This window comes from Chlorocebus sabaeus, chromosome 24, assembly GCF_047675955.1.
Source record: "Chlorocebus sabaeus isolate Y175 chromosome 24, mChlSab1.0.hap1, whole genome shotgun sequence".
NCBI lineage: Eukaryota > Metazoa > Chordata > Mammalia > Primates > Cercopithecidae > Chlorocebus > Chlorocebus sabaeus.
The window spans coordinates 29072751-29100720 of NC_132927.1; the positions used below are offsets into that span (position 1 = coordinate 29072751).

The window sequence follows — 27970 nt, forward strand, 5'->3', positions numbered from 1 at the left end:
TGCTTCAAGTAGGAGGTAGATGAGAAGTCAAGAATAAGTATTACCTAACAGCAAAAAAACTGAGTGCATAAAATCAGCTTCTTTCATTACAGAAAGAAAGAATAAGAAGCAGAGGAAGATATTTGTAAATATTTTGATGAAATCAGGCTGGCTATGGTGGTGGCTCACACCTGTACTCCCAGCACTTTCGGAGGCCAAGACAGGTGGATTGCTTGAGGCCAAGAGTTCAAGACCAGCCTGGGCAAAAACAGTGAGACCCCCAACTCAACAAAAAAATTTTATAAGTTTGCAGGGCATAGTGGTGCCAGCCTGTAGTCCTAGCTACTCAGGGGGCTGAGGTGGGAAGACGGCTTGAACCCAGGAGTTCCAGGCTGCAGTGAGCCATGATTGTGCCTCTGCACTTCAACTTTGGTGACAAAATAAGACCTTATCTCTTAAAAAAACAAAAATATATATACAATATGTATGAAACCAGACATATTTATACAGAAATCTATCTATCCATATCTACCATATCTAGTATCTATATCCAGTATCTTTGTTAAGACAAAGCCCAAATCATTGTTAATTGTTACCATATCTTAACAATATTCTCTATCTTGTGTTTCAGTACCTGTTCAGTAAGAGGTACTAACTTTATTTTTACTATTTTTCTATAACCAGATGACATCCAAGCAAGAGGTACTAATTTTAAACCTAGCTTAAAAAAAAAAAAAACTACTCAATAATATTACTCTCCAAAGATTCTGTGATATATATATATGAGATTTCATATGTACATATATATAATTGCGTATGTGTGTGTGTGTATATATATATAAAAAATCAGATCAAGCCCAGTAGTACGGAGGGCCACCTGCCTCTACTTACCAGTATAACTTTGTAAGAGAGAAGACAAATATAATTTTACTTGACCCCCCTCTGGAAATCCCTTGAGGGTGGAAGCTCTCTTTCCTTTTAATGACAAAAAATTGTGCTGTGCACATAATGAGTGTGTAATAAATCTTCCTGGTGATGTTTGATATTTATAGTATTATGTGGCAAATACATACTCAGAGATTGTCTTGCCTGAGGTTAGACCCTATTAAAAGGCAAGGCAATGACAAGACCCCATTCTGTGGGGTATTGAATCTATTCTTTCCCAACTGCACACTGGTATTCGTAACTGTCTTTAATTCCCAGTGAATAAGATGAATGGAAGGGGGTGCAATGGCTCATGCCTATAATCCCAGCACTTTGGAAGACTGAGGTGGGAGGACCACTTGAGCCCAGGAGTTTGAGACCAGCCTGGGCAGCATAGCAAAACCCTGTCTCTACTGAAAAAAAAAAAAAAAAATTAGGTAAGCATGGTAGTACATGCCTGTGGTCCCAGCTACTCAAGCTACTCAGAAAGCTGAGGTGGGAGGATCGCTTGAGCACAGAATTTCAAGGTAGCAATGAGCCGTGATCATATCACTGCACTCCAGCCTGGGTGACAGAGTGAGATCCTTTCTCAATAACAATAAAAAAGATGAATGACAAAACATCACACTGTGCCTTCTCCCACTAATGAAGATCTTTTAATTAACATCATCTTCAGAATTCTCTTCAGCAAAAGATAGACTAATATGCTACTCATGCATTGGATCCATTTCCTTTAATTTATTACATCTATTACAAGAGATCATCAATGTGAAAGGCATCTATAAGGTGTACAGCAATATACAGATATCAGTGTTACTTTGAATATAATGCAAAATAGACTTTAAGTGGCACCTGCCTTTGGACTTGATTTTTTTGAGGAAAAGAAAGATAATGATTCTGATTTTTTTCTTATTAATTTCAAGATGTATATAGCAAGATTTACTGTTAAGTATACATACATGTGTTTTTTAATTGACAAAAATTTTATAGGTTTATGGATACAATGTGATGCTTTAATGTATATTTACAATGTGAAGTGATTAAACCAGGCTAATTAACAAATCCATCACCTCACCTAATCATTTTTTGTATAGTGGAAACTTTAAAATCTAGACTTTCGGCAATTTTGCAATATACAATGCATTATTACCACAGTTACCATTCTGTGCAGCAGATCACTAAATCTTATTCTCCCTAACTGAAACTTTGTACCCATGGATCAACATCTCCTTTTTCCCCACCCACCCCCAACCCCCAGCCTGTGGTAACCACCATTCTACCTTTTTTTTTTTTTTTTTTTTTTAAATTAAAGACAGGATTTCACACGATGTTGCCCAAGCTGGTCTTGAACTCCAGGGTTCAAGCAATCCTCCCACCTCAGCCTCCCAAAGTGCTGGGACTACAGGCCTGAGCCACTGCACGTGGCCTACTCTCTACTTCTGTGAGTACCATCTATGGGTTTATATTCGTATCTGCATAAGTGTTAATCAGTTTGTATCTAATGATTAAGATAAAGTATAAAATAATTACCTTTAGTTTGTGTGCTTCTTTTTTATCCCCAGCAAAAAATGAATTCTCATCAAAATGCAAAGGAAATGACCTGCATTTTAAAATAGAGAATATTAATTTTAATGTGTTGTAAATATTAAAAGTACTGCTAATACAACATTTTACTGGTCGTGATAAATAAAGAGGAGAAAACATAGTAAAACCAACACTCCAATGCCCAAAACAAATTCTTATCCTCAAGCCTCAAATCTCGATTCTAACTGCATAACATAAGTACCGAAATTTGACCCCAAATCCAATTTGTTCAAATAAACATGAAAATAATACATTATCAAATACTAAAAGAATGGCTCTTAAAACTAAAAATGTGTGCCTCTCAGTACCCAAGTCAAAATAAAAACAAAAGCAAAATTCAATTTGAAAAGACCTACAAGCAAAATTAACTTTTAATTATGTTCTAAATAGTTTTCCTTTCTCTAAATGAATACTTAAAAATTTCAGGCAGAGCACAGTGGCCTGCACCTGTAATCCCAGCACTCTGGGAGGTCAAGGTGGGTGGATCACTTGAGGTCAGGAGTTCGAGACCAGCCTGGACAACATGACAAAACCCCATCTCTACAAAACATACAAAAATTAGTCCGGTGTGGTGGTTTGCACATATAGTCCCAGCTACTTGGGCTGAGATGGGAGGACTGCTTGAGCCCAGGAGATCGAGGCTTCAGTGAGCCATGATCGTGCTACTGCACTCCAGCCTGGGCAACAGAGGGAGACCCTGTCTCAAAAAAAAAAAAAAAAAGAAAAAAAATGTATTTTGTACATTACTTGTCACTCTTCTATTAATGTATAAATTTTAATATATAATTTACTTGATTTCATGAAGTATTTCCAGAAGTAACATTTTGTTTTCCTCATCCTGAATTTTATTTCCAGTAAAGAGCTGAAAATCTGGGCGCTCAAAGAACGGTAACACTTTGGATAAAGCCCTTAGTTCTATTAAGTAGAGAAAATACAAGTTCTTAAGCCTTCTTGGACCTTCTCCTTCAGTCAAAATTCCATCAAATCGCTGTTGAAATTCTGTAATGTTGTGTCCCCATTTCTTTTCTAACCAGGTCTCTAAGGAAGAAGAATTAAACATTAAAAACTGAATTTGACAATTTTTACTTTAATTATATTAGGTTATTCATGCCTGCAGAAGTTAATTTCATTTAGCATTTTAAATTATATAATAACAACCAGAAAATGATTTTTCACAATTTAGCCATTAATAGTTTTATACTAATATTTTATTTTCTAAAACCCATCCTTACAATGAATTCAATGTTTTACTGAAAAAGCAAGTCTTATTAATAATAAAAATCATTCTTAATTTTTGTGAGTGCATAGTATCTGTTTATATTTATGCCATATATGGCATATTTTGATATAGGCATATAATTTATGTATTAATCACATCAGGGCAGATGAAGTTTCTTGAGACTCTACATTTTTAGTTACTTTAAAATGCACAATTAAATTGCTATTGATGACAGGGTCATTTTTATGGGTATAATAAAAATTATTTATAAATACAAATAAAATCCTGAGTCTTAAAATTCTGAGTTCTGCTTAAACATTTTAAAAAATGTGTTATGTATTTTTCTTTGAACATGTGGTCTCTCTGCCTGCAAACATACAGAATTTTAGTTTTGATTTACATAGAGTTAGCTATGCACATATATTACTCTAAAAATAAACCATAGGTGCAAGAAAATTATAGAGTAAGTGTGTTTGGGTAAGTATGAGTTTGTACCTGTTTTCAGAAGAACAGAGCAATATTGGAACAAAACAAATATTTTAATAAGGTGACTAATTTACTAGAAAACTGAAAACCTCAAAAATGCTGAAAGCAAATCTATACTGTGCTTTTTATTAAATTCATTACTGTAAAATCTTCTGACTTATGATTCAGAATTTTCTGTTTTTCTTTGCCTAATCTTATGCTAGACTTATAATTCTCTTGTCTCTTACAATTTTTTTTTATAGTTTATGAGGTATTCATTATGTGAGCTGGTCATGACTAATAAGAATGATTTTTATAAAATTCAGTAGTGCACACAAAACAATTTTTAGATGTATTTCCAAAATTGTGTGTTATATTTTATTTAATTAGGACATTCCATTTGTTCTTTTACTCGAAGAATTCTACATAAGCCTATTTTTTTTTTTTTACTTAGTTTATTCTCATTATAATTGACATAAGTAAATTTATATATTTATTGAGTCAATTTGTTCAGGTAAGAACTAGGGATGCTTCACAAGTCATGAGGATGTTTTTTATATATAAATGTAGCAAACAAACATACAATACTTAGTGTGTAACAAATGCTCCATGATAAGCCATAAATATTCCTGCTACAGTTAGTTTGTAAGTTCAAGTCAGAGAAGGAAAATATTAATAGTGAAGAAATAAGATTGATTCTTCATGTGGAGATAACATTTTTCCATGCTGAAAAGCTAAATCTTGCTGAATTTAAAGAGAAATTCTGTTTATTTTATTTCCTAGTTATCTTTAGTTTTGTTTGTCCTATTATGTGTCTTCTAACTGTGTATTCATCACAGCCCTTCTTCTTTTTCTATGAGATGGCTAGTTTTCTCACTGTTGTCTTCATGCTATGTCATTTTACATGGTACTTTGTAGGTTGTGATAAGAAAGTTGGTATTTTTAATGCACTCAAAAATTGGTTTTAACTAGAGAGTTTGCTTATCAATATAACTTTCACATCAGTTAATTAAGATAAAAGGCAAACACTGTCCACAGGTGAGAGGATTAAATAACTTAGCATTGTTTTTCTCTGCTTGTAAAAGGAAAATCTTATTAAATTCTTAAACAGGTGAGGCGTGGTGGCTCACGCCTGTAATCCCAGCACTTTGGGAGGCCAAGGCAGGTGGATCACGAGGTCAGGAGTTTGAAACCAGCCTTACCAACATGGTGAAACCCCATCTCTAATGAAAAACACAAAAATCAGCCGGGCGTGGTGGCACAGGTCTGTAGTGCCAGCTTCTCAGGAGACTGAGGCAGGAGAATTGCTTGAACCCAGGAGGCGGAGGTTACAGTGAGCCAAGACTGCGCCACTGCACTCCAGCCTGGGCGACAAAGCAACACTCTATCTCAAAATAATAATAATAATAATTCTTACACAGTGTGACACATATCAAATTTGCTAGAAAATATATCATAGAAATTAAATTAGGAGTTAATTGTAAGTGAAGAATTTTAAATTTAATGTTCTATGATACACTTACAGCACGTTTCCATGCAAAATCTTTCATTTTTAAGTGTGAATGTTAAAGGTAGAAAAATAATAAAATGATCTCTGTGGATTTGAAATTTGAAATAATATTTCTTTTCCATATTGATATTACAACTCAGAAGAATTTCTCACTCTTATTTTATATGATTTTTTTTTTAGTGGGTGAAGGTCAGTCTACAGCTTATATTCTTAGTCAACTAACTGTAGTCAACTTCTTGGTCATTTTCTCTAAAAAAATTCTGAAGATCATGGCAACTTTTAGATGAAACCATTTTCTGGTTTTTTAATGCAAACTTGTTTATTGTGTTCACAAAGTGGCCAGTCATAAGACCATAAGCAACGCCTGCCCTTTCAGTGGCTTTCCTACCATTACCATCTGTAATCAATAAATGTATATTTATTTTGTAAAACATAATACTTGGAAGTATATATACATTATCAAATGCTTAATTCTAGGTAATTATGCCACACAGTTAACGTTTCTGTGGCAAGAGCAAGTGACATTGTCAGCATTTTTCAAAACTACAAATACATTATTTTGATCTATAGTCACTACACTGTACAAAAATATCTCTTGAACTTATTCTATTAACTATAATTATGTATTTTATCAACATCTTTTCAAACCCTCCTTTCTCCTAAATACCTTGGTGTCTGGTGGTCACCACTTTACTCTCTACTTCAATAAGATTAAGTGTTTTAGAATCCCTTTGTAAGTGAAATCATGAAATAATAGTCTTTGTGCCTTGCTCGTTTTGACAAATATAATGTCCTCCAAGTTCATTCATGTGATGGAAAATAATAAAATTTCCTTTTTTAAAGATGAAAAAGGCCGGGCGCAGTGGCTCAAGCCTGTAATCCCAGCACTTTGGGAGGCCGAGATGGGCGGATCACAAGGTCAGGAGATCGAGACCATCCTGGCTAACATGGTGAAACCCCGTCTCTACTAAAAAATACAAAAAACTAGCCAGGCGAGGTGGCAGGCGCCTGTAGTCCCAGCTACTCGGGAGGCTGAGGCAGGAGAATGGCGTGAACCCAGGAGGCAGAGCTTGCAGTGAGCTGAGATCCGGCCACTGCACTCCAGCTTGGGTGACAGAGCGAGACTCCATCTCAAAAAAAAAAAAAAAAAGATGAAAAAATAATAATAATCAAACTTCTGAATATAAACATATTCATAAAACCTAAATACACAATTTGAAAATGATGATCTAAAATTACTAATGAGTTTAGGCCAGGTACAGTGGCTCAAGCCTGTAATCCCAGCACTTTGGGAGGCCGAGGCAGGTAGATCACCTGAAGTCAGGAATTCGAGACCAGCCTGGCCAACATGGTGAAACCCCGCCTCTACCAAAAATACAAAAAATTAGCAAGGCATGGTGGCCTGCACCTGTGGTCCCAGCTACTCAGGAGGCTGAGGCAGGAGAATCACTTGAACCCAGGAGGCAGAGGTCACAGTGAGCCAAGATCACGCCACTGCACTCCAGCCTGGGTGACAGAACAAGACTCTGTCTCCAAAAAAAAAAAGTAAAATTACTGATGAGTTTAAACTGCCATTTAAAATCAAAGTTATGGCCAGGCACAGTAGCTCACGGCTATAATCCCAGCACTCTGGAGGCCAAGATGGGCAAATCACTTGGGCCCAGGAGTTCAAGACCAGACCAGCCTGGGCAACATGGCCAAACCTCGTCTCTACAAAAAATATTTTTAAAAATTAGCTGGGCATGGTGGCATGCTCCTGTAGTCATGAGATAGAAGGAAGGACTTGGTTCAGGAGGTGGGACTCAGGACACTGAACCAAATTGAAAACTAGCTAAAACAGGGAGGGGGTTGAAGCAGCTTTCCATAACGCACACCCACCAGTGTGCCATGTCAGTTTCTCATTCCCATGGCAACATGCACAAGTTATCACCCCTTTTCCATAGCAATGACCTAGAAGTTACTACCCCTTTCCTAGAAATTTCTGGATAATCTGCCTCATAATTTGCATATAATAAAAAGTGGACTATAAATATGGCTGCAGAACCGCCTCTGAGCTGCTGCTCTGGGCACACCACCTAGGGGGCAGCTCTCCTCCACAAGGGGCAGTACCTCTGCTGCTGCTGTACCCTGCCACCACCAGCTGGCCTTCGAAATTTCTCCTCGGCAAAGCCAAGAGCCTTCCCAGGCTAAGGCCCAGTTTTGGCCATCATACGCTAGACTGGGCAATAGAGTGAGACCCTGTCTCAATCAATCAAGCAATCAATCAATGAATAAAATGGAAGTTTCTATATTTTGTTTCTCAGAGTTGTGATACTTTAATTCCAGAAGAAATATGATACTGATGAAAATCAACCACAGTCTCATTTTCAACCATATTAAGGCAAAAACAGCAGCAGGAAAGGCTTTTTACCCATTTAAACTCCAGGCCTGATACTGGCACACAAATAAAAAGGTTCTGATACAATAATATCTATCAAATAGCAAACTGTGCTGTTAGGAGCTATTTAAATTCCCACAAGAGAACAAGAATATTTCCAAAGTGATATGGACAATTTTGAGCAGCTTCTTAAAAGAAGGTAAAGAGAGTTAAGAGTATGTTGAACTGTTCAATTATATCTATAGTTACCACCTTTATGATTACTACCATTTAAGAGTGAATTTTTACTTCCTAATATTCAATCAGGTCAACCTTTTCCCATTCAGGTAAATACCAGGAAAATTTTAAGAATATCTAAAAATAAGAGTGGTAAACTGAATAAAAGTAAATGTCACATACCTTGTAAAAGATATCTTGCACTCAAATGCACATTAATGCTTGCATGTAGGCCAGATATAAGTCTGTAGAATGCTCTTTTTTCTACACAGAGACCTAAGAAAAAGCAGTGACTTAGAAATAAAATTTCATATGTGAATCTTGTAGACATAAAATTAATCTCATGAGAAAAAATCATTGAAATTTATTTTAAAGTTTCTAATTACCTTCTAGCCAACTGTAAAAAGTGTTCTCTGAAATCAAAAGAAAAATAAGTCATAAGATTGGAAAATGCCAAAATACAAGGTTTTCAAAAGTTTCAAAGCATTATAGCAAATTTGTGCCAAACAGCAATTTAAAGATTGTTTAACCTAACAGTCCCAAGTCTTACTGCAATTTCTCGAAAGGAAGAAGAAAAGTTTGTGGTATGGATTCAGTTAAGTACCAATCTGCTGCTTGGTCTTTAAAAGGCTTTAGCATTGCCTTAGGTAGACCCAGTCTCATAACTTTCTGGTTAAAGTGTTTTACATGAGGTCAAAATGCAGAATTTAAATAGTAAATCAATCAAGAATGGGAAAATACCTATCCTTGATAACAATTCATGCCATGAAGACTAAGGATTCATTACATGCCTTTTAAATTATAAAAAAATTAAAATGATGACAGTATTGGAGGGGTACTATTTGTATTTAGCTGATAATATTACATGTCATTCACTATTTCAAAAGAGCAATTCAGGAAAATGTTACAAATACCAAATATCACTTATATTCTTATGACCTAGTAAGATCATTCTCAATATATTTAATGCCTAGTAATTCTACAAATACAATAATGCCTAAATTAACATGATAGAACACTACCTAACTAGTCAACATGGTCAAATAACATACAACTATGAAAATAATGGCAGGGCACAGTGGCTCACGCCTGTAATCCCAGCACTTTGGGAGGCCAAGGCGGGCAGATCACGAGGTCAGGAGTCCAAGACCACCCTGGCCAACATGGCAAAACCCTGTCTCTACTGAAAATACAGAAATTAGCTGGGCGTGGTGGTGGGTGCCTGTAATCCCAGCTGCTCAGGAGACTGAGGCAAGAGAATCGCTGGAACCCAGGAAGCAGGAGTTGCAATGAGCCAAGATCGTGCCATTACACTCCAACCTGGATGCCAAGAGCAAAACTCCATCTCAAAAAAAAAAAAAAAAGAAAACAACAAGAATGTAAAGAATGTAGAACATGGCAATACATAAAAATGTTTACTTTAAATATACAAAAGGCATCAGAAATAATCATTACAACTCTATAAAGATTCATGTATGCATTTGCTACAGAGATGATAAACACTGTACAGTGTTTTCTACTAAAGTTGCTTACAGTAATGTTAAAAATGAACCAAACAAGCATAAAAATAATGGAAGGAATGGCAAAGGGAATAAGCAATAAATTGGAATATATAAAAACTCAAAACATCTATTTGTCAGAACACTTCATAAACAAAAGCAAAATGCAAACAACAAACTCGGTAAAATGTATGTTGCAAATATGACAAAGGGAAAAGATCCTAAATATATAAAAAGCTCAGAAACTAAATAAAAATGCTGAAATGCCCACTTAAAAAGAGTGTATAAATAATACGAATTTTAAAATTCACAAAGGAAAAAATAATATGGTAATAAGAGGCAAAAAATGTTTGATCTTACAGGCAATAAAAAATGCAAATGAAAACAAAAGATACATGACTTTACCTATCAAATAAGATAAAAATATGATCATCTTTAATGCTGACAAGTGTTGGACAAAACTACTTATATATGTAAAACTTAAATATCAAAATGTTAGCAGAGAAGTGTATCTGGTAGTAACTAAGGGTGTGGTTCCTGGAGTCAAACTGCCTGATTTAAATCTTAACTCTGCTACTTACAAATCATATTATTTTAGGCAAGTTGCTGAACTTCTCTTCATCTATAAAATGGAGACAGGAATAATACCCCTAGGATTGTTGAAAGAATTAAATAAAATCATATTTGTAAATTGCTTAGAAAAGTGCCTGGCACAGAGTTATTAATTATTTGGGGATGGTGGGATTATAAGGAATTTATTTCCTTATAAAAATTTTCAAGGTTCTTTTTTTCAAGTTTTTGATCATGAATTAGGGAGTTAGGGGATAATACTGCTTAGGACCTAGGCTTCCAGTGAAATTTTCAGTTCATTGTGTGTCTGTGTGTGTGTGTGTGTGTGTGTGTGTGTGTGTGTCTTTTTTTTTTTAAAGACAGAGTCTTGCTCTGTTACCCAGGTTGGAGGGCAGTGACTCCATCTCAGCTCACTGCAACCTCCGCCTCCCAAGCTCAAGTGATCCTCCCGCCTCAGCCTCCCGCATAGCTGGGATCACAGGCATGCACCACCACGCCCAGCTAATTTTTCTATTTTTAGTAGAGACAGGGTTTCACCATGTTGGCCAGGCTGGTCTCAAATTCCCGGCCTCAAGTGATCAGCTAGCCCTGACCTTCCAAAGTGCTGGGATTACAGGCATGAGCCACCATACCTAGCCAAGAAATCAGTTCAATATTATAATCCTGAAGTACCTATTCTCAAGTTGACCTGACTGTGGTCTAAACAATCAATATGACAGCTCTCAGGAATAACCCTTTGATATTTGGCCAAAATCAATACTTGTAACAAGACAGTTTCTCTAAGGATGGCTCCCACAGGTTAACGATCTTTTTTCTGATACTAAGAGGTCTTCAAATAGAATTTTAAAATCATAGTAGCCTCCTCTAATGTGGCTACAGTATAGCATAGAACTAGGTTGACACTCAAGGCAAAATAAGGTTACTCAAAACTGAAAATTGTAGAATCACATGTACCAGTAGCAAATATGAGGCATCTTTGGAAAAATAATCTCACTGCTAAACAATTTCTCTTCCAAACAGGTCTGAGTCAGCATTTTATTTAGCTGCTACAGTTACTATAATATAGAGTACAATAATAAAATAGCAATGTTATCAGACTTTAGTATTCTGTTATCTAGACATAATGCAAAAGCAATTCATAAGAATTATGTTTGGAAAATAGAAGATTTTGAGGGAAAGAAAAGTGATACTTCACATTTTAGCAATTTCACATAGATAGACTAAAGCTAAGCACCATTACGTCTTTTCATATTGTTAAGCGTATGGTCTTAAGAATACCAAATGTTGGCCGGGCGCGGTGGCTCAAGCCTGTAATCCCAGCACTTTGGGAGGCCGAGACAGGTGGATCACGAGGTCAGGAGATCGAGACCATCCTAGCTAACACGGTGAAACCCCATCTCTACTAAAAAAAAATACAAAAAAATTAGCCGGGCGAGGTGGCGGGCGCCTGTAGTCCCAGCTACTCGGGAGGCTGAGGCAGGAGAATGGCGTGAACCTGGGAGGCGGAGCTTGCAGTGAGCCGAGATCGCGCCACTGCACTCCAGCCTGGGCGACAGAGTGAGACTCCGTCTCAAAAAAAAAAAAAAAAAAAAAAGAATACCAAATGTCATTTCAATTTCATCCTTGAAGCAAAAAGAAAGTAAACCTCATGTATGTTGAAACTGTTAGCATTAGTTAGACTTGGCAATGACACCTACATCCAACGAGTCAGCATCAACCTTAGAAGCCAGCTCTGAAATCAACACTCATCATTCCCAGAACCTTCCCACATGAAACCCAGCAGATCCTAGAGTTCAACAGTAAAAGAGACAGGACATTTCCCTGGCCTGAGGCAATGGGGGAGATGGGGAGTGGACATGCTTCTACATTCAGGGGGGTAAAATGTGCAAATGAATGATCAGAGGCTGAGGCACGCTGTTTCTAACGTCTGAACCGAGACACAAAGTCACTTTCCCTTAATCTGTGCTAGTACCTCCAGACTTTCAGGTAAATAAGTAAAACTTGAGTTCTTCTGATTTTTAGAGGTGGGAAGAAAAAATAAACTTTGCCATAATAAACATCTGAATGTATAAATAAATTCATATATGTAATATATAATAAATAAATTATACTTACCTTCACTTTTCCCTGAAAAGCAAAACAAAATGTTTATTAAAATAAATTCCTTCCAGTGCCCCTTTTATAATGCTACACTTTCATAAAAATAAGACTTTAATAATGGCTAGTTTTAGTCCAACAGTTCATTCACACAAGTAAAATCTGAAAGTGAGACATTCGTGACTGCAACTCTATCTGGTAGTGATATGAATTATGCCTGATTTGACTAAATGGTGTTATCTCCATGAGTGTGCATAAAGAGGTTCAGCTCATGTGAGATTTAATATACCCTGACAGGAGAGAAAAATCTAATCCATCACCTGAGAGTAGTTTTCAGTATCTTAAGGACCTATGTTTATTTGGCTGGCAGAGACTTTTTCCACCTTTATTTATCCTAAAGCTGTAATACAGTTTCTGTTAAAGATTTTTATTATTGCTTTGAAACCTCCAGCCTCGCCTTATAATAATTAACCTTAGTCAGGAATATTTTTCAGACTATTTATAAGATTCAAATTATACATAATACAGTAATTTGTATGCCGCTGCTTATTTACTACTGAAAATGTCTTCAAAAATTTTGCCCACTTTTTTTAATGCCATCAGTTTATTAAAGAAAATTATAATCACTGCAAATATGTTTTATAAAAAACAGGCAGAATAAAAAATTATTCATAATTCCCCAGCTCAAAGATAAACACTATTTACATTTTAGTGAATGTCTTTTTCGTTTATAGATATATTAATTATAAATATATTATACATATTGTTTTGATACCTGCTTTTCCTCACTGTGTTATTGGTCACTTTTGATTTAAATGAAAAAAAATTTACAGCAACATTTATAATGGCTATTTTCTACTATGTGACTACACCATAAGTCATTTAACCAGTTCCCTAATGATAAACATTTAAATTGCTCCTATGTATCTTTATGGTAAGTGACGTGGTTAATTACTTTATCAAATCATGTGAGATCATAATGATCGCCTCCATTAATTTGCATTTCGTCTGATATTAAATCAATGGCTTCCACTGAGTCACCACATGTGACTCTGTATAAACCCAAAAGCCTTAAAGATTTTTCATTCCTAATCTAAGAAAGATAAATCTGCCAGAATTTAGGGAATGATGCAATCTCAACCCCTTCTAGGAGGAAATTTATATTTGTTAACTATTTGAGATCAGCATCTTTTCAAATACATTTTAAAAATGAAAACCTTACACTTTTGCTGAAAGCACATTAAAGATTTTATCAGTAAGCACATATTTGAAGAGAATAAGGATACATAATTTCTAAAGAAAAAGTCTGAACTCATACACTGAAATGGCTTATTCAACAAACCATTCTTCATATTACAGACAGGGCAGGGTTTCTGTAAGTTTTAATTTTACAGCCCGTTTGGCATCTACACAGTGTCTAGCATATTTTAAATGGTGGATAATCATTTGCTGAAAGAACAACTGACTTTCACTATTGTAGACAAGACCACTAAATGAGGAGAGCAATTTTCACTGATCATGTATCTAACAAACTACTCCATCTATTATATGTCAGGCTCTATACAGAGAGATAAAACAGATAAATGCTACCCATATCTTCAGAGTACTAGGGTAGATTGATAGATATATAAATAATAATAAAATAATGCTACACAGTGGAAAAGGCCGTATGAGGAAAACAAAAGAATTAAAAACAAACGCATGCATCAGATTACTTCATGAGGAGGGAGCGATACTTCTGGTTATAAGGACCAGGGAAAGTTCTATGGAAAAAGCAGCATTTGAGCCAGACCTTGAGTGAAAATAGAATATTAAAAATGTTATTAAGATATAAAGACATGTAAAGTTGAAATCAAATGCCCAATATATGCAGTAATTTCAAGCTTTAGAAAAAATTTGAGAGTTCTGGATATTATCTGTGGGATGAGTAAAGCTTGTAAAACACTGACACTTTACTATGTCTGCAAATATATATATAATAAATATAAACCCTAATCTTTATTTTTTGATAATCTAATACCAGGAACTTCATTATAAAAATATTTTTTACTGAAGTACAAATAATTTAAGCACCAATCTCTGCAAGGGTGAGGCATAACTCTACAGAAACGGGACTGTGGATTTTATGACCTCAACTGTTACTGCCATTTATTTATCTTGCATTCCCCTTCCTTTGAATTAAAGTTCCCTAGCTGAGAAATAACATAACAATGTAGTAACTTACCTTGACCAGAAGCCAAAGGATTTAAAGGTCTTTTAATTGTCTGTGGCCTAGAAGTAAAAAGAATTAAAAATATAAACACAAATATGTTACCAATCATGTTATATTTAAGTGATATTATCTCAGAAAGTTGCTTAATATCCAAAATCAAATTGTTTTATTGAGATTATAAAATACTTAGTTTCCTCTAAATGCTTTAAGGGAGGGTGACTATTTGTTGTAGTAATAATAGTTCCTGATCTTTTCCCACTGTAGCGGCCAACAGGCCGTTTCCTAATCACTTCTTCAAATGAAAGAAGAGAAAATATCAGCCAAGCTCTTCTCTTAGAGTCACTACTATGTTTTTATATATATGATATATATATATATATCTGTGTATATGTGTGTGTACGTATAGCACAAAGTGTACCCCTAATTGAAAGATAAATAAGCAAAAAATATTCAATATAAGCATTAAAATTTAAAAATGGAAAAATAGTGTAGATTATTTTCCACTTAGGTAATCTTTAGACACATCAATTTGCCCTGTAGCTAAGTTTGTTACAATTTAAATAAAAGTTGTTTGTTCAGTAGGAAAAAATAGAAATTTTCTGGAGAGTTACTATGTCACTAAAGTGCTTTTAAATCCCAAAATAAATATGCATTAGTACTAAGAGTAAACTATAGGGATTGTTTTAACATCTATTTTAAAAATTTGCACAACTGGAGACATTTTGAGAACAGAATATGTAAGCTATATTTTAAAATACACAATATAATTAACTTAGCCCCTTATACATTGTTTATATTGTTAGAAATTATGGGAATCAGGATACAAATTAGTAAGAAAATGACTGCAAAACTAATACAACATGGTGAAACCCTGTCTCCACTAAAAATACAAAAATGAGCCTGGTGTAGTGGTGCATGCCTTTAGTCCCAGCTACTCAGGAGGCTGAGCATCACGTGCTCACGCATACATTGTTCCCAAAAACCAATAAGTACAAAGTTTAGAGCCTCGAGGCTTACATGTGAGTAACCTGAAGCATTTCTCAGACACCTGGTGATCAGCAACTGCCTCCAGCCTAACGGTTACCAGGACAAAATGGGCTCTTTCACTTACTAGATCTTTGACACAACACAAATCATACAACCTCTCTAAGTCTCAGTTTCTGTCTATAAAACAGTGATGACTGCAACACAGGGTTACTGCAAGGACTAAAGGAGAAAACGTATATAACGTGCTTACCACAATGCATAGAATACAGTGAGTGCTCAAAAATGAAACCTATTATAATTGTTCTGTGAAATCAATTTAACTGTAAAATAACTAAAGTAACAGAAAGGGGTGTGGAGAGCACCAAAAAGAGAATTAAGGGTTGTATATTCCTTTCTCGATACCGCCACCATGTGATCTCGGGAAATGAAGTAAACCTCTCCAGCTCTAGGTTACCTCATCTATAAAGTGAGATCCTATCATCTACTCAAAGAACATTTGCGAAGGGCCTACAATACTCCCATGAAAGTCTAATATGCCTCTAACTCTTAAAAAAAAAAAAAAAAAAAAAAAAAAAAAAAGGAAAAATTTGTGGAAACTCATTTCCCCAGAAGGAAACTGAATTAATTAATAGTTATGTTTCTTTGTACAAATACATCTTTTAACAAAGTGAATTTTATTTTTAATTTTAAATCATTATGATTGTTTATAAAGAGAAATCACATCTTACATGACTTTTTCTAAATGAAAATGACACATACTTAAAACAGTTTTCTTCATAGATGACATTCCATATTTTCCAAGCATCTGGTCCCTTGTAACCAGTGTAGCGCTCAGGATTAAGAAGCAAGTCTACATATTCAGCATCAGGGGACTGAATGTCTGTAAAATAAAATGTCTTATTAAATCATTCTTATCCTCAGTTACCTTAAAAAGCTAGTACACAAGACTGTATTCCATTAATTCTAACACACCACAAATTTAACAATGTGTCAGCAATTTTAAAACAACTTTTCAGGAGAAAGAAAGGAAGGAGGCTGGGTGTGGTGCCTCACGCCTGTAATCCCAGCACTTTGGGAGGCCAAGGTGGGCGGATCACTTGAGGTCAGGAGTTCAAGGCCTGCCTGACCAACATGGTGAAACCCTGTCTCTACTAAAAATACAAAAAGTAGCCAGGTGTGGTGGTGCACGCCTGTAGTCCCAGCTACTCCAGAGGCTGCAACAGGAGAATCGCGTGAACCCGGGCGGCAGAGGTTGGAGTGAGCCAAGATTGAACCACTGCACTACAGCTTGGGTGACAGAGCGAGACTTCATCTCAAAAAAAAAAAAAAAGAAATGACGGAAAAGAGAGAGAAACACACACTGCCACATTAATTGTACATACTGGCTACAAAAACATTATGATTTAGGAACTGTAAAAATAGGAATATGTGAATTTTAGAATCAAAGAAACATGGTAATTCAATTCTCATAAGCAATCCAGACAAAGAATATAACATACATTTCCCTCCACATTAACCACAGCAGTTCATCAATAACTACAGTAAATGAAGGAGTGTTAGTATCATACACTGCTTGTTACCAAATACTTTCTTCTTAGACGACCACCAGCAGGATCTGCTACCAATCTGGCCAAAAGCAAAAGTTACAATGCAGCATGATTCTGTGTCAACATTTATAAAAGGGAAAACTGGAAGCAACCTAAACATCCAACATCACAGAACAGTTAGAGCACGGGCTCTGGAGCCAGAACACCCAGGCTAGAATCCAGACCCTGTTACTTATTTATCATTTATAGTGTGTTACCACCTCAAAACAAAAAAGATGGTCCCAGGGTGGGCGCAATGGTTCATGTCTGTAATCCCAGCATTTTGGGAGGCCTTAGGGCAGACCGCTTGAGCCCAGGAGTGATTCTAAAATTCACAGGCAACCTGGTGAAACACCAGGCATCAATAAAAAAATTAGCCAGGCACCATGGCACGTGCCTGTGGTCCCAGCTACTCAGGAGGCTGAGGTGGGAGAGTCACTTGAGCCCAGGAGGTCCAGGCTGCATTGAGCTGTAACTGCACCACGGCACGCCAGCCTGGGCAACAGAGGGAGACCGTGTCTCAAAAAAAGATGGGCCATAGTCCTCCAGTGGCTTTGGGAAATTATTTGGTACTATAATAATACTTTATTCATATATAAAGCTTAACAGTATGAGCCAACGAAGAATGAAACAAAAAATGAAAAAGTGGACAAAAATGGTCTCAATGCAACCAAAGTCAATGACAAAAATATGAGCACAAAAGTGCTTAGAGGAGAGTCCATCAAGCTCTCAACTATACCTATTTTTATTATTAAAAAACAAATATAAAAACAAAAAAAACCCCTAAGCTTGGTTATTTTTTACTCTAATTCACAGTATATTAGAAGAATAAATTAGGAAAAAAGTTGCTTCTAAAAGCAGTACGATGATGGCGTCTTAAAATAGCAGAGTTCAATGCAGAAATGGCAATTAAAATAACTAGAAAAACAAGACATAAGGACTTAAAAAATTAACATGGAATCATCTAGTTCAGGAATGGATAACTATTCATTTCAATTAATACTAAAGGTAACTGCCACATATTAATTATAATAAATTCATTTTATAAACCCTGATTTTTTTTTTTTTTTTTTTTTGAGACGGAGTCTCGCTCTGTCGCCCAGGCTGGAGTGCAGTGGCTGGATCTCAGCTCACTGCAAGCTCCGCCTACTGGGTTCACGCCATTCTCCTGCCTCAGCCTCCGGAGTAGCTGGGACTACAGGCGCCCACCACCTTGCCCGGCTAGTTTTTTTTTTTTTTTTTTGTATTTTTTAGTAGAGACGGGGTTTCACCGTGTTAGCCAGGATGGTCTCGATCTTCTGACCTCGTGATCCGCCCGTCTCGGCCTCCCAAAGTGCTGGGATTACAGGCTTGAGCCACCGCGCCCGGCCAAACCCTGATGTTTAAAATATATAAACAGCAGGCCGGATGCAGTGGCTCACGCCTATAATCCCAGAACTTTGGGAGGCTGAGGCGGGCGATCACATGAAGTTGGGAGTTCGAGACCAGCCTGACCAACATGGAGAAACCCCATCTCTATTAAAAATACAAAATTAGCCGGGCAAGGTGGTGCATGCCTGTAATCCCAGTTACTCAGGAGGCTGAGGCAGGGGAATTGCTTGAACTCGGGAGAGAGAGGTTACAGTGAGCTGAGATCACGCCACTGTACTCCAGCCTGGGCAACAAGAGTGGAACTCTGACTCAAAAAATAAATAAATAAAAATGAAATAAAATATATAAACAATGGTCAGTATCCAGTACGTTAAGAAAACTAACCACCAAGAAATGATTAAATATTTAAATATTCTACCTAGAGATAAACATTTGTTGCCTCATAATTTTAATTATAAATACTTTATTCTTCAAGCTTATAAAAAATATTACTATATTAATGTAATATTATAATTATATTATAAATCTTATAATTATACTATAAATATTATTATAATTATAATTATAAAATTACATTTAAATTACTATAATTATATTAAATATTACTATAATTATATTTGTGCCAAGAATTTTTACGATGTGTTGGTTCCTATCACTGAATAGAACATGAATTTTTTCACAGAAAACTAGTCAAACATGTTCTGTAAAATCTAAGAAAAGACATTTAAGAACCCATTTGGCCCTTATAGGAAGATGACAATATCCAGCCCTAGAAGCAGAAAACGTGTGTTGTGCAAAAACCTATATGATGTGCTGTTTTCTATCACTGAATAGAACCTGTTTTTGACAAAAGCTCAAATTTCTAATTAGGATTTTTAAAATACCTTCTATATTTCATATACCATTTACATCCATTATTTAGTCCTGCTAAAGCTGTCTTTCTTTAAAATATTCAGCTTTTTTAAACAGAAGAAACTAATACAAATGGGTAAGTGATTCACCAAACTCCGCCATGTAAGAAATGAATCACTGATTCTCACTTGGTGCTGCACATTGTGGTCACAAAAGGATACTTTGTTAGCGAAGGTTAAAATATTACCATCCTTTTTCTAACACTGGAGGACTCAAAAAAATTATAGCTGCATACTACAAATTTAGTTTTATCTCACAACAACATTTAAGGTTAAAAAAAAAAAAAAAAAAATTCCTTATAGAAATGATGGCAAAATAAGGGAGTTGGGAGAACATCTTATCCCCTTCCTTTACTAGACCAAATCTTGATATAGGTCTATGCCCCTTATACAACATGCCTAGGACCATGCGTGTCTCAGCTGGAATGGAGAACTTTCCAGATTTTACAAAGGTAATACAGTACACGCAACATCTATTGCATATTACTCCAGCTGGACCTGAGGCAGCAATCTATTCAAATACATAAATATTTCTACAGTGAAACATATGAATACTCACACTAAATGAGCCTGTGCTAAACGCAGGGGAAGAAATGTTCAATTTTCAGAGTTTTCAGATTTTAGAATTGGAAGTAAGGAATTATAACTAAGTATATACCAAAACATGGCTACGGTTTCCATTAAGGAAAGCAATTTTCCCCAGAAAGAAGCCACAAAATTAAAAATACTTTCTCTTTTATGGAGATTGTAGGCTTCATCTTTTGCTTATAATTAAAAGAATTTATATCACTGTTTTCACTAATTTGTTGTGGTTGTTTTGGGAAAGGGTCTCACTGTCTTAGGCTTGGGGTGATGCAATCAGGGCTCACTCCAGCCTCAACCTCCCTGGCTCAAGCAATACTCCCACCCCCCTCGAGTAGCTGGGACTACTGGCACATGCCACCAGGCCTGGCTAATTTTTGTATTATTTGTAGAGACAGAGTTTTACCATGGTGCCCAGGCTAGGCTCAGCAATCTTCCCTCCTCGGCCTCACAAAGTGCTCGGATTATAGGCATGAGCCACCAAGCCAGGCCTGTTTTCACTAATTTTGGAAAGATCATTAGTCCACTAGAAAAGAGCCACAGAAGAATACCAAAACTCAATTTGATTTGATTTTTTTTAGCAAATTAAGAGGCTAACAATTCAACTTAGAAAAAGGAAATTGGAAAAGCACAAAAAGGAAGAATTGGAAAATCTATACATCTTAATCAGAGGTTTTTATTCTTTGTTGGTTTGTTTCTTGAGATGGAGTCTTGCTCTGTCGCCAGGCTGGAGTGCAATGGCGCAATCTCAGCTCACTGCAACCTCTGCCTCCTGGGTTCCAGCGATTCTCCTGCCTCACCCTCCTGAGTAGGTGGGATTACATGCATGAACCACCATGCCATGATCAGAGTTTTAACTCCTAGATTTTAACAGCACCAGAACTCTGGCTTAACTTTAGACATTACAAACTCAACCAATGGTTCAATATTCTCTTCTCCAAAAGCAACATGGACCATCATTAAGGAAAATACGTAACAAACCAACAGCAATATAACTGAAGGAGGTTTTTGTAATCCCTACATTTTAGCTATTTATGCAAAATGTATATACAAAATTTTATAAACTACTAGCTACACAGAACGGCAACACTTAAGAGGTAAATTTTTTCTAGAAACTGAGCTTTTTTAAACTGTGGTAAAATAGATATAATAAAATTTACATTAACCACATTTAAGTATACAATTCAGTGGGGTTCATTATCACCACTATCTGTCGCCAAAACTTTTCCAGCACTTCAAACAGAAACTCTGTAACCATTTAGCAATAACACCTACCGATCCCAAACTCTGACAATCTTTAATCTACTTTCTATCTCTATGAATTCGCCTATTGTTGACATTTCATATAAGTGAAATCATTTAATACTTGCCCTCTGGTACCTGACCTGTTTCACTCAGCATGTTGTCAAGGTCCTTCTATGTTGTACTATATATCAGAGCTTCATTCCTTTTTCTGGTTGAATGGTATTCCACTGTGTGTTTTATATACCCCATTTTGTTTACCCACTCAAACAGTGCTGGACAATGGGGTTGTTAAGACCTTTTCACTACAATCAACATTATTGCTTTGCTATCTGTTTGAGTCCCTGTCTTTAATTTTTTTGAGTATATACCTAGGAAAGGAACTGTTATGTCATATGGTAATTCTATGTTTAGGTTTTTGAAGAACCACCAAACTGTTAGAAACTGAGCTTTTTTCTTTAATAACATTTTTCTGAGATGGGGTCTTACTATGTTGCCCAGTCTGGATTCAAACACCTGGGTTCCAGTGATTCTCCTGCCTCAGCCTCCAGAAAAGCTGGGACTACAAGCACACACCACCATGCCCAGATTAAAATAATTTTTTTTTTTTTTTTTTTTTTTTATTTTTTTTTTTTGAGACGGAGTCTTGCTCTGTCACCCAGGCTGGAGTGCTGTGGCCGGATCTCAGCTCACTGCAAGCTCCGCCTCCCGGGTTCCCGCCATTCTCCTGCCTCAGCCTCCTGAGTAGCTGGGACTACAGGCGCCCGCCACCTCGCCCGGCTAGTTTTTTGTATTTTTTAGTAGAGACGGGGTTTCACTGTGTTAGCCAGGATGGTCTCGATCTCCTGACCTCATGATCTGCCCGTCTCGGCCTCCCAAAGTGCTGGGATTACAGGCTTGAGCCACCGCGCCCGGCTAAAATAATTTTTTAAAAAAAATTTCTTAGGTATAATTTTAAACATAATGCATACTATCAAAAATATTATACCATCAGCTTCACAGAAGTTATCTGAAGAATCATCATGCTTGGTCCACTGAAGAACAGCCTTCTGTGTTTCCTCACTTCAAACAAAGAAAAAAAAATAACATTACTATTTTATAAGTTAATATGTAACATAAAGAAACATGAAATACTACTGAAAAATAAAATCAAACCTCAGAGATTCATCCACTGCTCCAAGTCGTTCAGCTTGTTCACATTCTTCAATGAGATTATTGGCTTCTTCAGAATACTAAAGTGAAAAAGGGAATAAATAGACTATAACTTATTGCATCTTTAAAACTTTTTTAAAATTTAGAAGTTATCTGAAGCTCTTTTTTGATTTCATTTATTTATTTATTTTTGAGATGGAGGGTTGGAGTGCAATAGTGTGATTCTGGCTCACTGCCACCTCCACCCCCTGGGTTCAAGCGATTCTCCTGCCTCAGCCTCCGGAATAGCTGGGACTACAGGCATGCACCACCACACCCAGCTAATTTTTGTATTTTCAGTAGAAACGGGGTTTCACCATGTTGGCCAGGCTGATCTCGAACTCCTGACCTCAGGCAATCCACCCACCTCGGCCTCGCAAAGTGCTGGGATTACAGGTGTGAGCCACCGCGCACAGCCTCTGAGGCTCTTTTTATAGCTGGCACCTTCATCTTGGCTTCAAAACTTTAAAAAAAAAAAAATAAGTTTTCACGTTCCTCCTGAAACTAAAAAATAAAATGCTTTGGCTGGGCGCAGTGGCTCACGCCTGTAATCCCAGTACTTTGGGAGGCCGAGGCGGGTGAATCACAAGGTCAGGAGATCGAGACCATCCTGGCTAGTACAATGAAATCCTGTCTCTACTAAAACTACAAAATATTAGCCAGGCATGGCGGTGGGCACCTGTAGTCCCAGCTACTCAGGAGGCTGAGGCAGAAGAATGGCGTGAACTCAGGAGGTGGAGCTTGCAGTGAGCCAAGATCACGCCACTGCACTCCAGCCTGGGCGACAGAGCGAGACTCCGTCTCAAAAAATAAAAATAAAATGCTCTGCCTCTTGTTTTTTGGGGGGAACACAATTTACTATTATGTTCACAAAATAAAGAATACAGTTCTGATAACTCATTACTAAACTGCCCACGAATAAAATCTTCAAGGTTTTAAGAAAGTCATGCGGTAAATGGTCAACAGGCACTGTCTTACTTTTCTAATGACGTTAAGTATGGGCATCAGTTTTCTCTTCCATAAAATAAGCAGTTGGACCAAATCATGTGTGTCTAAAGTCCATCCCATGCCATGATGCTAACAATGCCTGGGAACCTACCAAGTCATACAAAAAATATTCTGTAATCTCAGCACTTTGGGAAACCGAAGTGGGGATCACGAGGTCAGGAGTTTGAGACCAGCCTGACCAACATGGTGAAACCCCGTCTCTACTAAAAATACAAAAATAATTAGCCGAGCATGGTAGCACGCGCCTGTAATCCCAGCTACTCAGGAGGCTGAGGCAGGAGAATCGCTTGAACCTGGGAGGCGGAGGTTGCCGTGAGCCCAGACCATGTCACTGCACTCTAGCCTGGGTTACAGAGCGAGACTCCAGCTCAAAAAAAAAAAACAAAATCCAACATTTTTAGGTTTCCAAAATATATTCTTTAACAATCATATTTCCTCTCAATGTCCAACTCACTTTACATATATATTCTACTAGGCCTGTACATGGCATAAGGTAAGCAAGTTGGTTTATGGGATTTCATAACACACCAGTTCATCATACAGGTGAAGGACAACACTGGGAGGCCACGAATTCAATCACTCAACAAACATTTATTGAGTGTCTATTTTGGCCTTATTGTTAGGACAACTATACAAACCACTTTCCAGACAAGGACACTAAAATAAATGAACCCTAAAATAACTAAAATGATATAGTTTTTTGAAATATTTATTTATTGAGTGACAACTTAGTTTCATTATATTGGTATAAACATGTAAGACAACATAAGACAGCTTGCTTCAAAAACTATCTTTAAAAATAAAATTATTTCATATATAATTAAGTATTAAAGGACAAAAGGATATATGTTCAACCTATAATCAAATGGCTCAGAAAATTATATATATAATATATAAAAATATATGACATTATATAGTACACATAAAATATATATCACATATATAGTGTTAGATATTATATAGTAGGTATATATACTTTTTAGTGTGTATATATACACACAAAAATGTGTACATATGCAAAAATACATGCATATATATACACAAAAATGTGTATTTTATATATATAATACACATATACAAATGTCCATTTATTTTATCATGCTTTTTGTGTGTCCATATATGCACACAATAAGTATGGTAAAACAAATGTGGCCAGGCATGGTGGCTCACACTTGTAATCCCAATAGTTTCGGAGGCTGAAGTGGCAGGATTGCTTGAGTCCAAGAGTTCAAGAACGACCTAGGCAACGCAGCAAGACTTTATCTCAAATAAATATATATGTGTGTGTGTGTGTGTGTGTGTGTGTGTGTGTGTGTGTAGATATATATACACATATAAACATAAAACAAAAAATAAATGTGGTAAAATATAAAAATGTAGTGAATCTGCAGAGTGTACAAAATGTCTTTATATTAATGTTGCAACTTTTCTGTGAGTTGGCAATTATATCAAAATAAAAAGTTAAAAATACTGGCTGGGCGCGATGACTCACACCTGTAATATCAGCACTATGGGAGGCCGAGGCGGGTGGATCACAAGGTCAGGAGATCAAGACCATCCTGGCTAACATGGTGAAACCCCATCTCTACTAAAAATACAAAACAAAATTGGCTGGGCATGGTGGCATGCACCGGTAGTCCCAGTTACTCAGAAGGCTAAGGCAGGAGAATCGCTTGAACCCAGGAGGTGGAGGTTGGAGTGAGCCGAGATCACGCCACTGCACTCCAGCCTGGGCGACAGAGCAAGAGTCCATCTCAAAAAAAAAAAAAAAAAAAAGATTAAAAATACCTACCAAAAACGAACAAAATTTGTTTAAAAAATAACATATACCTAAGTATATTAAAACAAAAATTTTAAAATCTTACTATTGCAATTACCTAAATATTTAAAAATAAACTGACAAAATAACCATTCTTAGTTGCTGCTTAATAATTTAATCAGCTTCTTAGTCACATGTGATACTATGTCATTAGCATTTTTCTGAAGAACATACTTTTTTCCAATATGTTCTTATTACTTTTAATTTTTCATAAAATTGCCCATAATCAGGCCAGGCACGGTGGCTCATGCCTGTAATCCTGGCACTGTGGGAGGCCATGGCAGGCGGATCACCTGAGGTCAGGAGTTTGAGACCAGGCTGGTCAACATGGTGAAACCTCGTCTCTACTAAAAATACAGAATTAGGCATGGTGGCACGTGCCTGTAATCCCAGCTACTCTGGAGGCGGAGGCAGGAGAATCGCTTAGAACCCGGGAGGCGGAGGTTGCAGTGAGCCGACACTGCACTCCAGCCAGGGAGACAGAGCAAGACTGTCTCAAAAAAAAAAAAAAAAAAAAAAAAAAAACTGCCCATAACATTCTTCAAAGTTACATTTTATGGTTGATCAATTTACAAACACTTTGTAAAGTTACATTTTATGGTTGATCAATTTGAAATTATCGATACCTTCTACAGATACAATTTTTTTCCTTCTCAGCAGATATAATTTTTTGTGTATGTTTTTTTGCTTTGTTTTTTTGAAACAGGGTCTCATTCCGTCTTTCAAGCTGGAGTGCAGGGGCACAATTATGATTCACTGCAACCTCCAACTCTTGGGCTCAAGCAGTCCTCCTGCCTCAGCCTCCCAAGTAGCTAGGACTACAGGCACACGCCACCACACCTGGCTAATTTTTCATTTTTCTTGGAGACAGGGTTGTGCTATGTTACCTAGCCTGGGGTCTCAAGCTCCTGGGCTCAAGCAGTCCTCCTACCACAGCCTCCCAAAGTGAGATATAATTTCTTTTTTTTTTTTTTTTTTGAGACACAGTCTCACTCTATTGCCTGGGCTGGAGTGCAGTGGCACAATCTCAGCTCACTGCAACCTCCTCCTCCCGGGTTCAAGTGATTCTCCTGCCTCAGCCTCCCAAGCAGCTGGGATTACAGGCGCCTGCCACCATGCCCAGCTAATTCTTTGTATTTTTAGTAGAGATGGGGTTTCACCATGCGGGTCAGGCTGGTCTCTAACTCCTGACCTCGTAATCCACCCGCCTCAGCCTCCCAAAGTGCTGGGATTACAGGCGTGAGCTACCGCGCCTGGCTAAGATGTAATTTTTTAATTAAGAAAACATTCTCAAAGTAAAATTAAAAAAAGAAAAAACATTCTCTCTTTAAGTAAATATGTGGAAGTATTTTAACCCAAATATTTTCACAAGTTCCATTCTTTTGCCCCTAAAAAGTACATTTCTTCAATAAATATTTTAAGACAAAACATCAAATAAGTTGTCTCTATTTTTTTATTATTTTAAATGTTTTGACAAATTTAAAGCGTGGGTGTGGTGGCTCATGCCTGAAATCCCAGCACTTTGGGAGGCCAAAGTGGAAAAGTTGCTTGAGGCCAGGAGTTAAAGACCAGCCTGGGAAACACGGCAAGACCCCATCACTACAAAACAAATTTTTAATTAGCTGGGCATGGTGGCATGTGCCTATAGTACCAGATACTCAGGAGGTTGAGGTGGCAGGATTGCTTGAGCCCAGGAGTTCCAGGTTACAGTGAACTACAATCTTACCACTGCATGCCAGCCTGGGCAACAGAGACAGACCCTGTCTCTGACCAAAAAACAAAACAAAACAAAACAAAATTTAAAAAGTTTGGTCAAACTTAGATACAACGAAATTGTAATCCTCAATTTCATTACATCTCAGGTCAGAATATAAACATATCCAATTCAAAGCAGAGTTCTATCAAGAGGATATTCTTGCCACAAATGGAGATACTCCCAAACACATTTATAACATTTCGGAACACAATTTCTGAATCATATTCAACACCATTTGGACTTTCCTCATTTAATGTTTGATTTCTCCCTAGTTTTTGCAGGAATAAATTTAAAGACCTTTGTTTATAAGCTTTGTCACAACGATTTTTTTTTTCTTTGAGAAAGGGTCTCGCTGTGTCGCTCAGGCTGGAGTGCAATGGCATGACCATAGCTCACTCCAGACTCAACCTCCCAGGTTCAAGCAATCTTCCCCTCTCAGTCTCCTGAGTAGCTAGGACTACAGGTGCACACCACCATGCATGGCTAATTTTCGAAATTTTTTCTAGATACAGGGTTTCACCATGTTGCCCAGGCTGGTCTTGAACTCCTGGTCTCAAGCAGTCTGTCTGCCTCAGCCTCGAAAAGTGCTGGGATTACAGGCATGAGCCACCACATCCAGCCACTTTGTCATAATTGCAATTTGTTAAACCTTAACAGCTAAACTTTGTTTCTTCTTTATGCATTCCATTCATTGATACTAATTTTTCACTGATTTAGAACAAATTGCAATAAAAACTTGGAGGGGTTCATTTATTAAAAACTGATCAATACTACTGAGAAGCTCTTGAGTTGTTTTACAAAGTAGTTCCTCGAAGCCTCAAAACACTTATAAAATCTGATTGATAACAGACAGCAAAATAAGTAC

General features: G+C 36.8%; 1 protein-coding gene across 1 annotated transcript in view; it reads right to left on the minus strand.

The window, feature by feature from the left end:
• The window catches only part of ERO1A (endoplasmic reticulum oxidoreductase 1 alpha), a 59018-nt gene that overhangs the window by 8612 nt on the left and 22436 nt on the right, over positions 1–27970 (minus strand). Inside the window, exons 5-13 of the mRNA XM_007986697.3 lie at positions 22487–22563; positions 22320–22393; positions 16399–16519; positions 14665–14711; positions 12459–12470; positions 8661–8687; positions 8458–8550; positions 3279–3525; positions 2434–2503 (exon numbers count right to left, since the gene is read on the minus strand). Coding sequence (XP_007984888.1) covers positions 2434–2503; positions 3279–3525; positions 8458–8550; positions 8661–8687; positions 12459–12470; positions 14665–14711; positions 16399–16519; positions 22320–22393; positions 22487–22563 — 768 coding nt within the window. The remainder of the gene's footprint in view (positions 1–2433; positions 2504–3278; positions 3526–8457; positions 8551–8660; positions 8688–12458; positions 12471–14664; positions 14712–16398; positions 16520–22319; positions 22394–22486; positions 22564–27970) is intronic.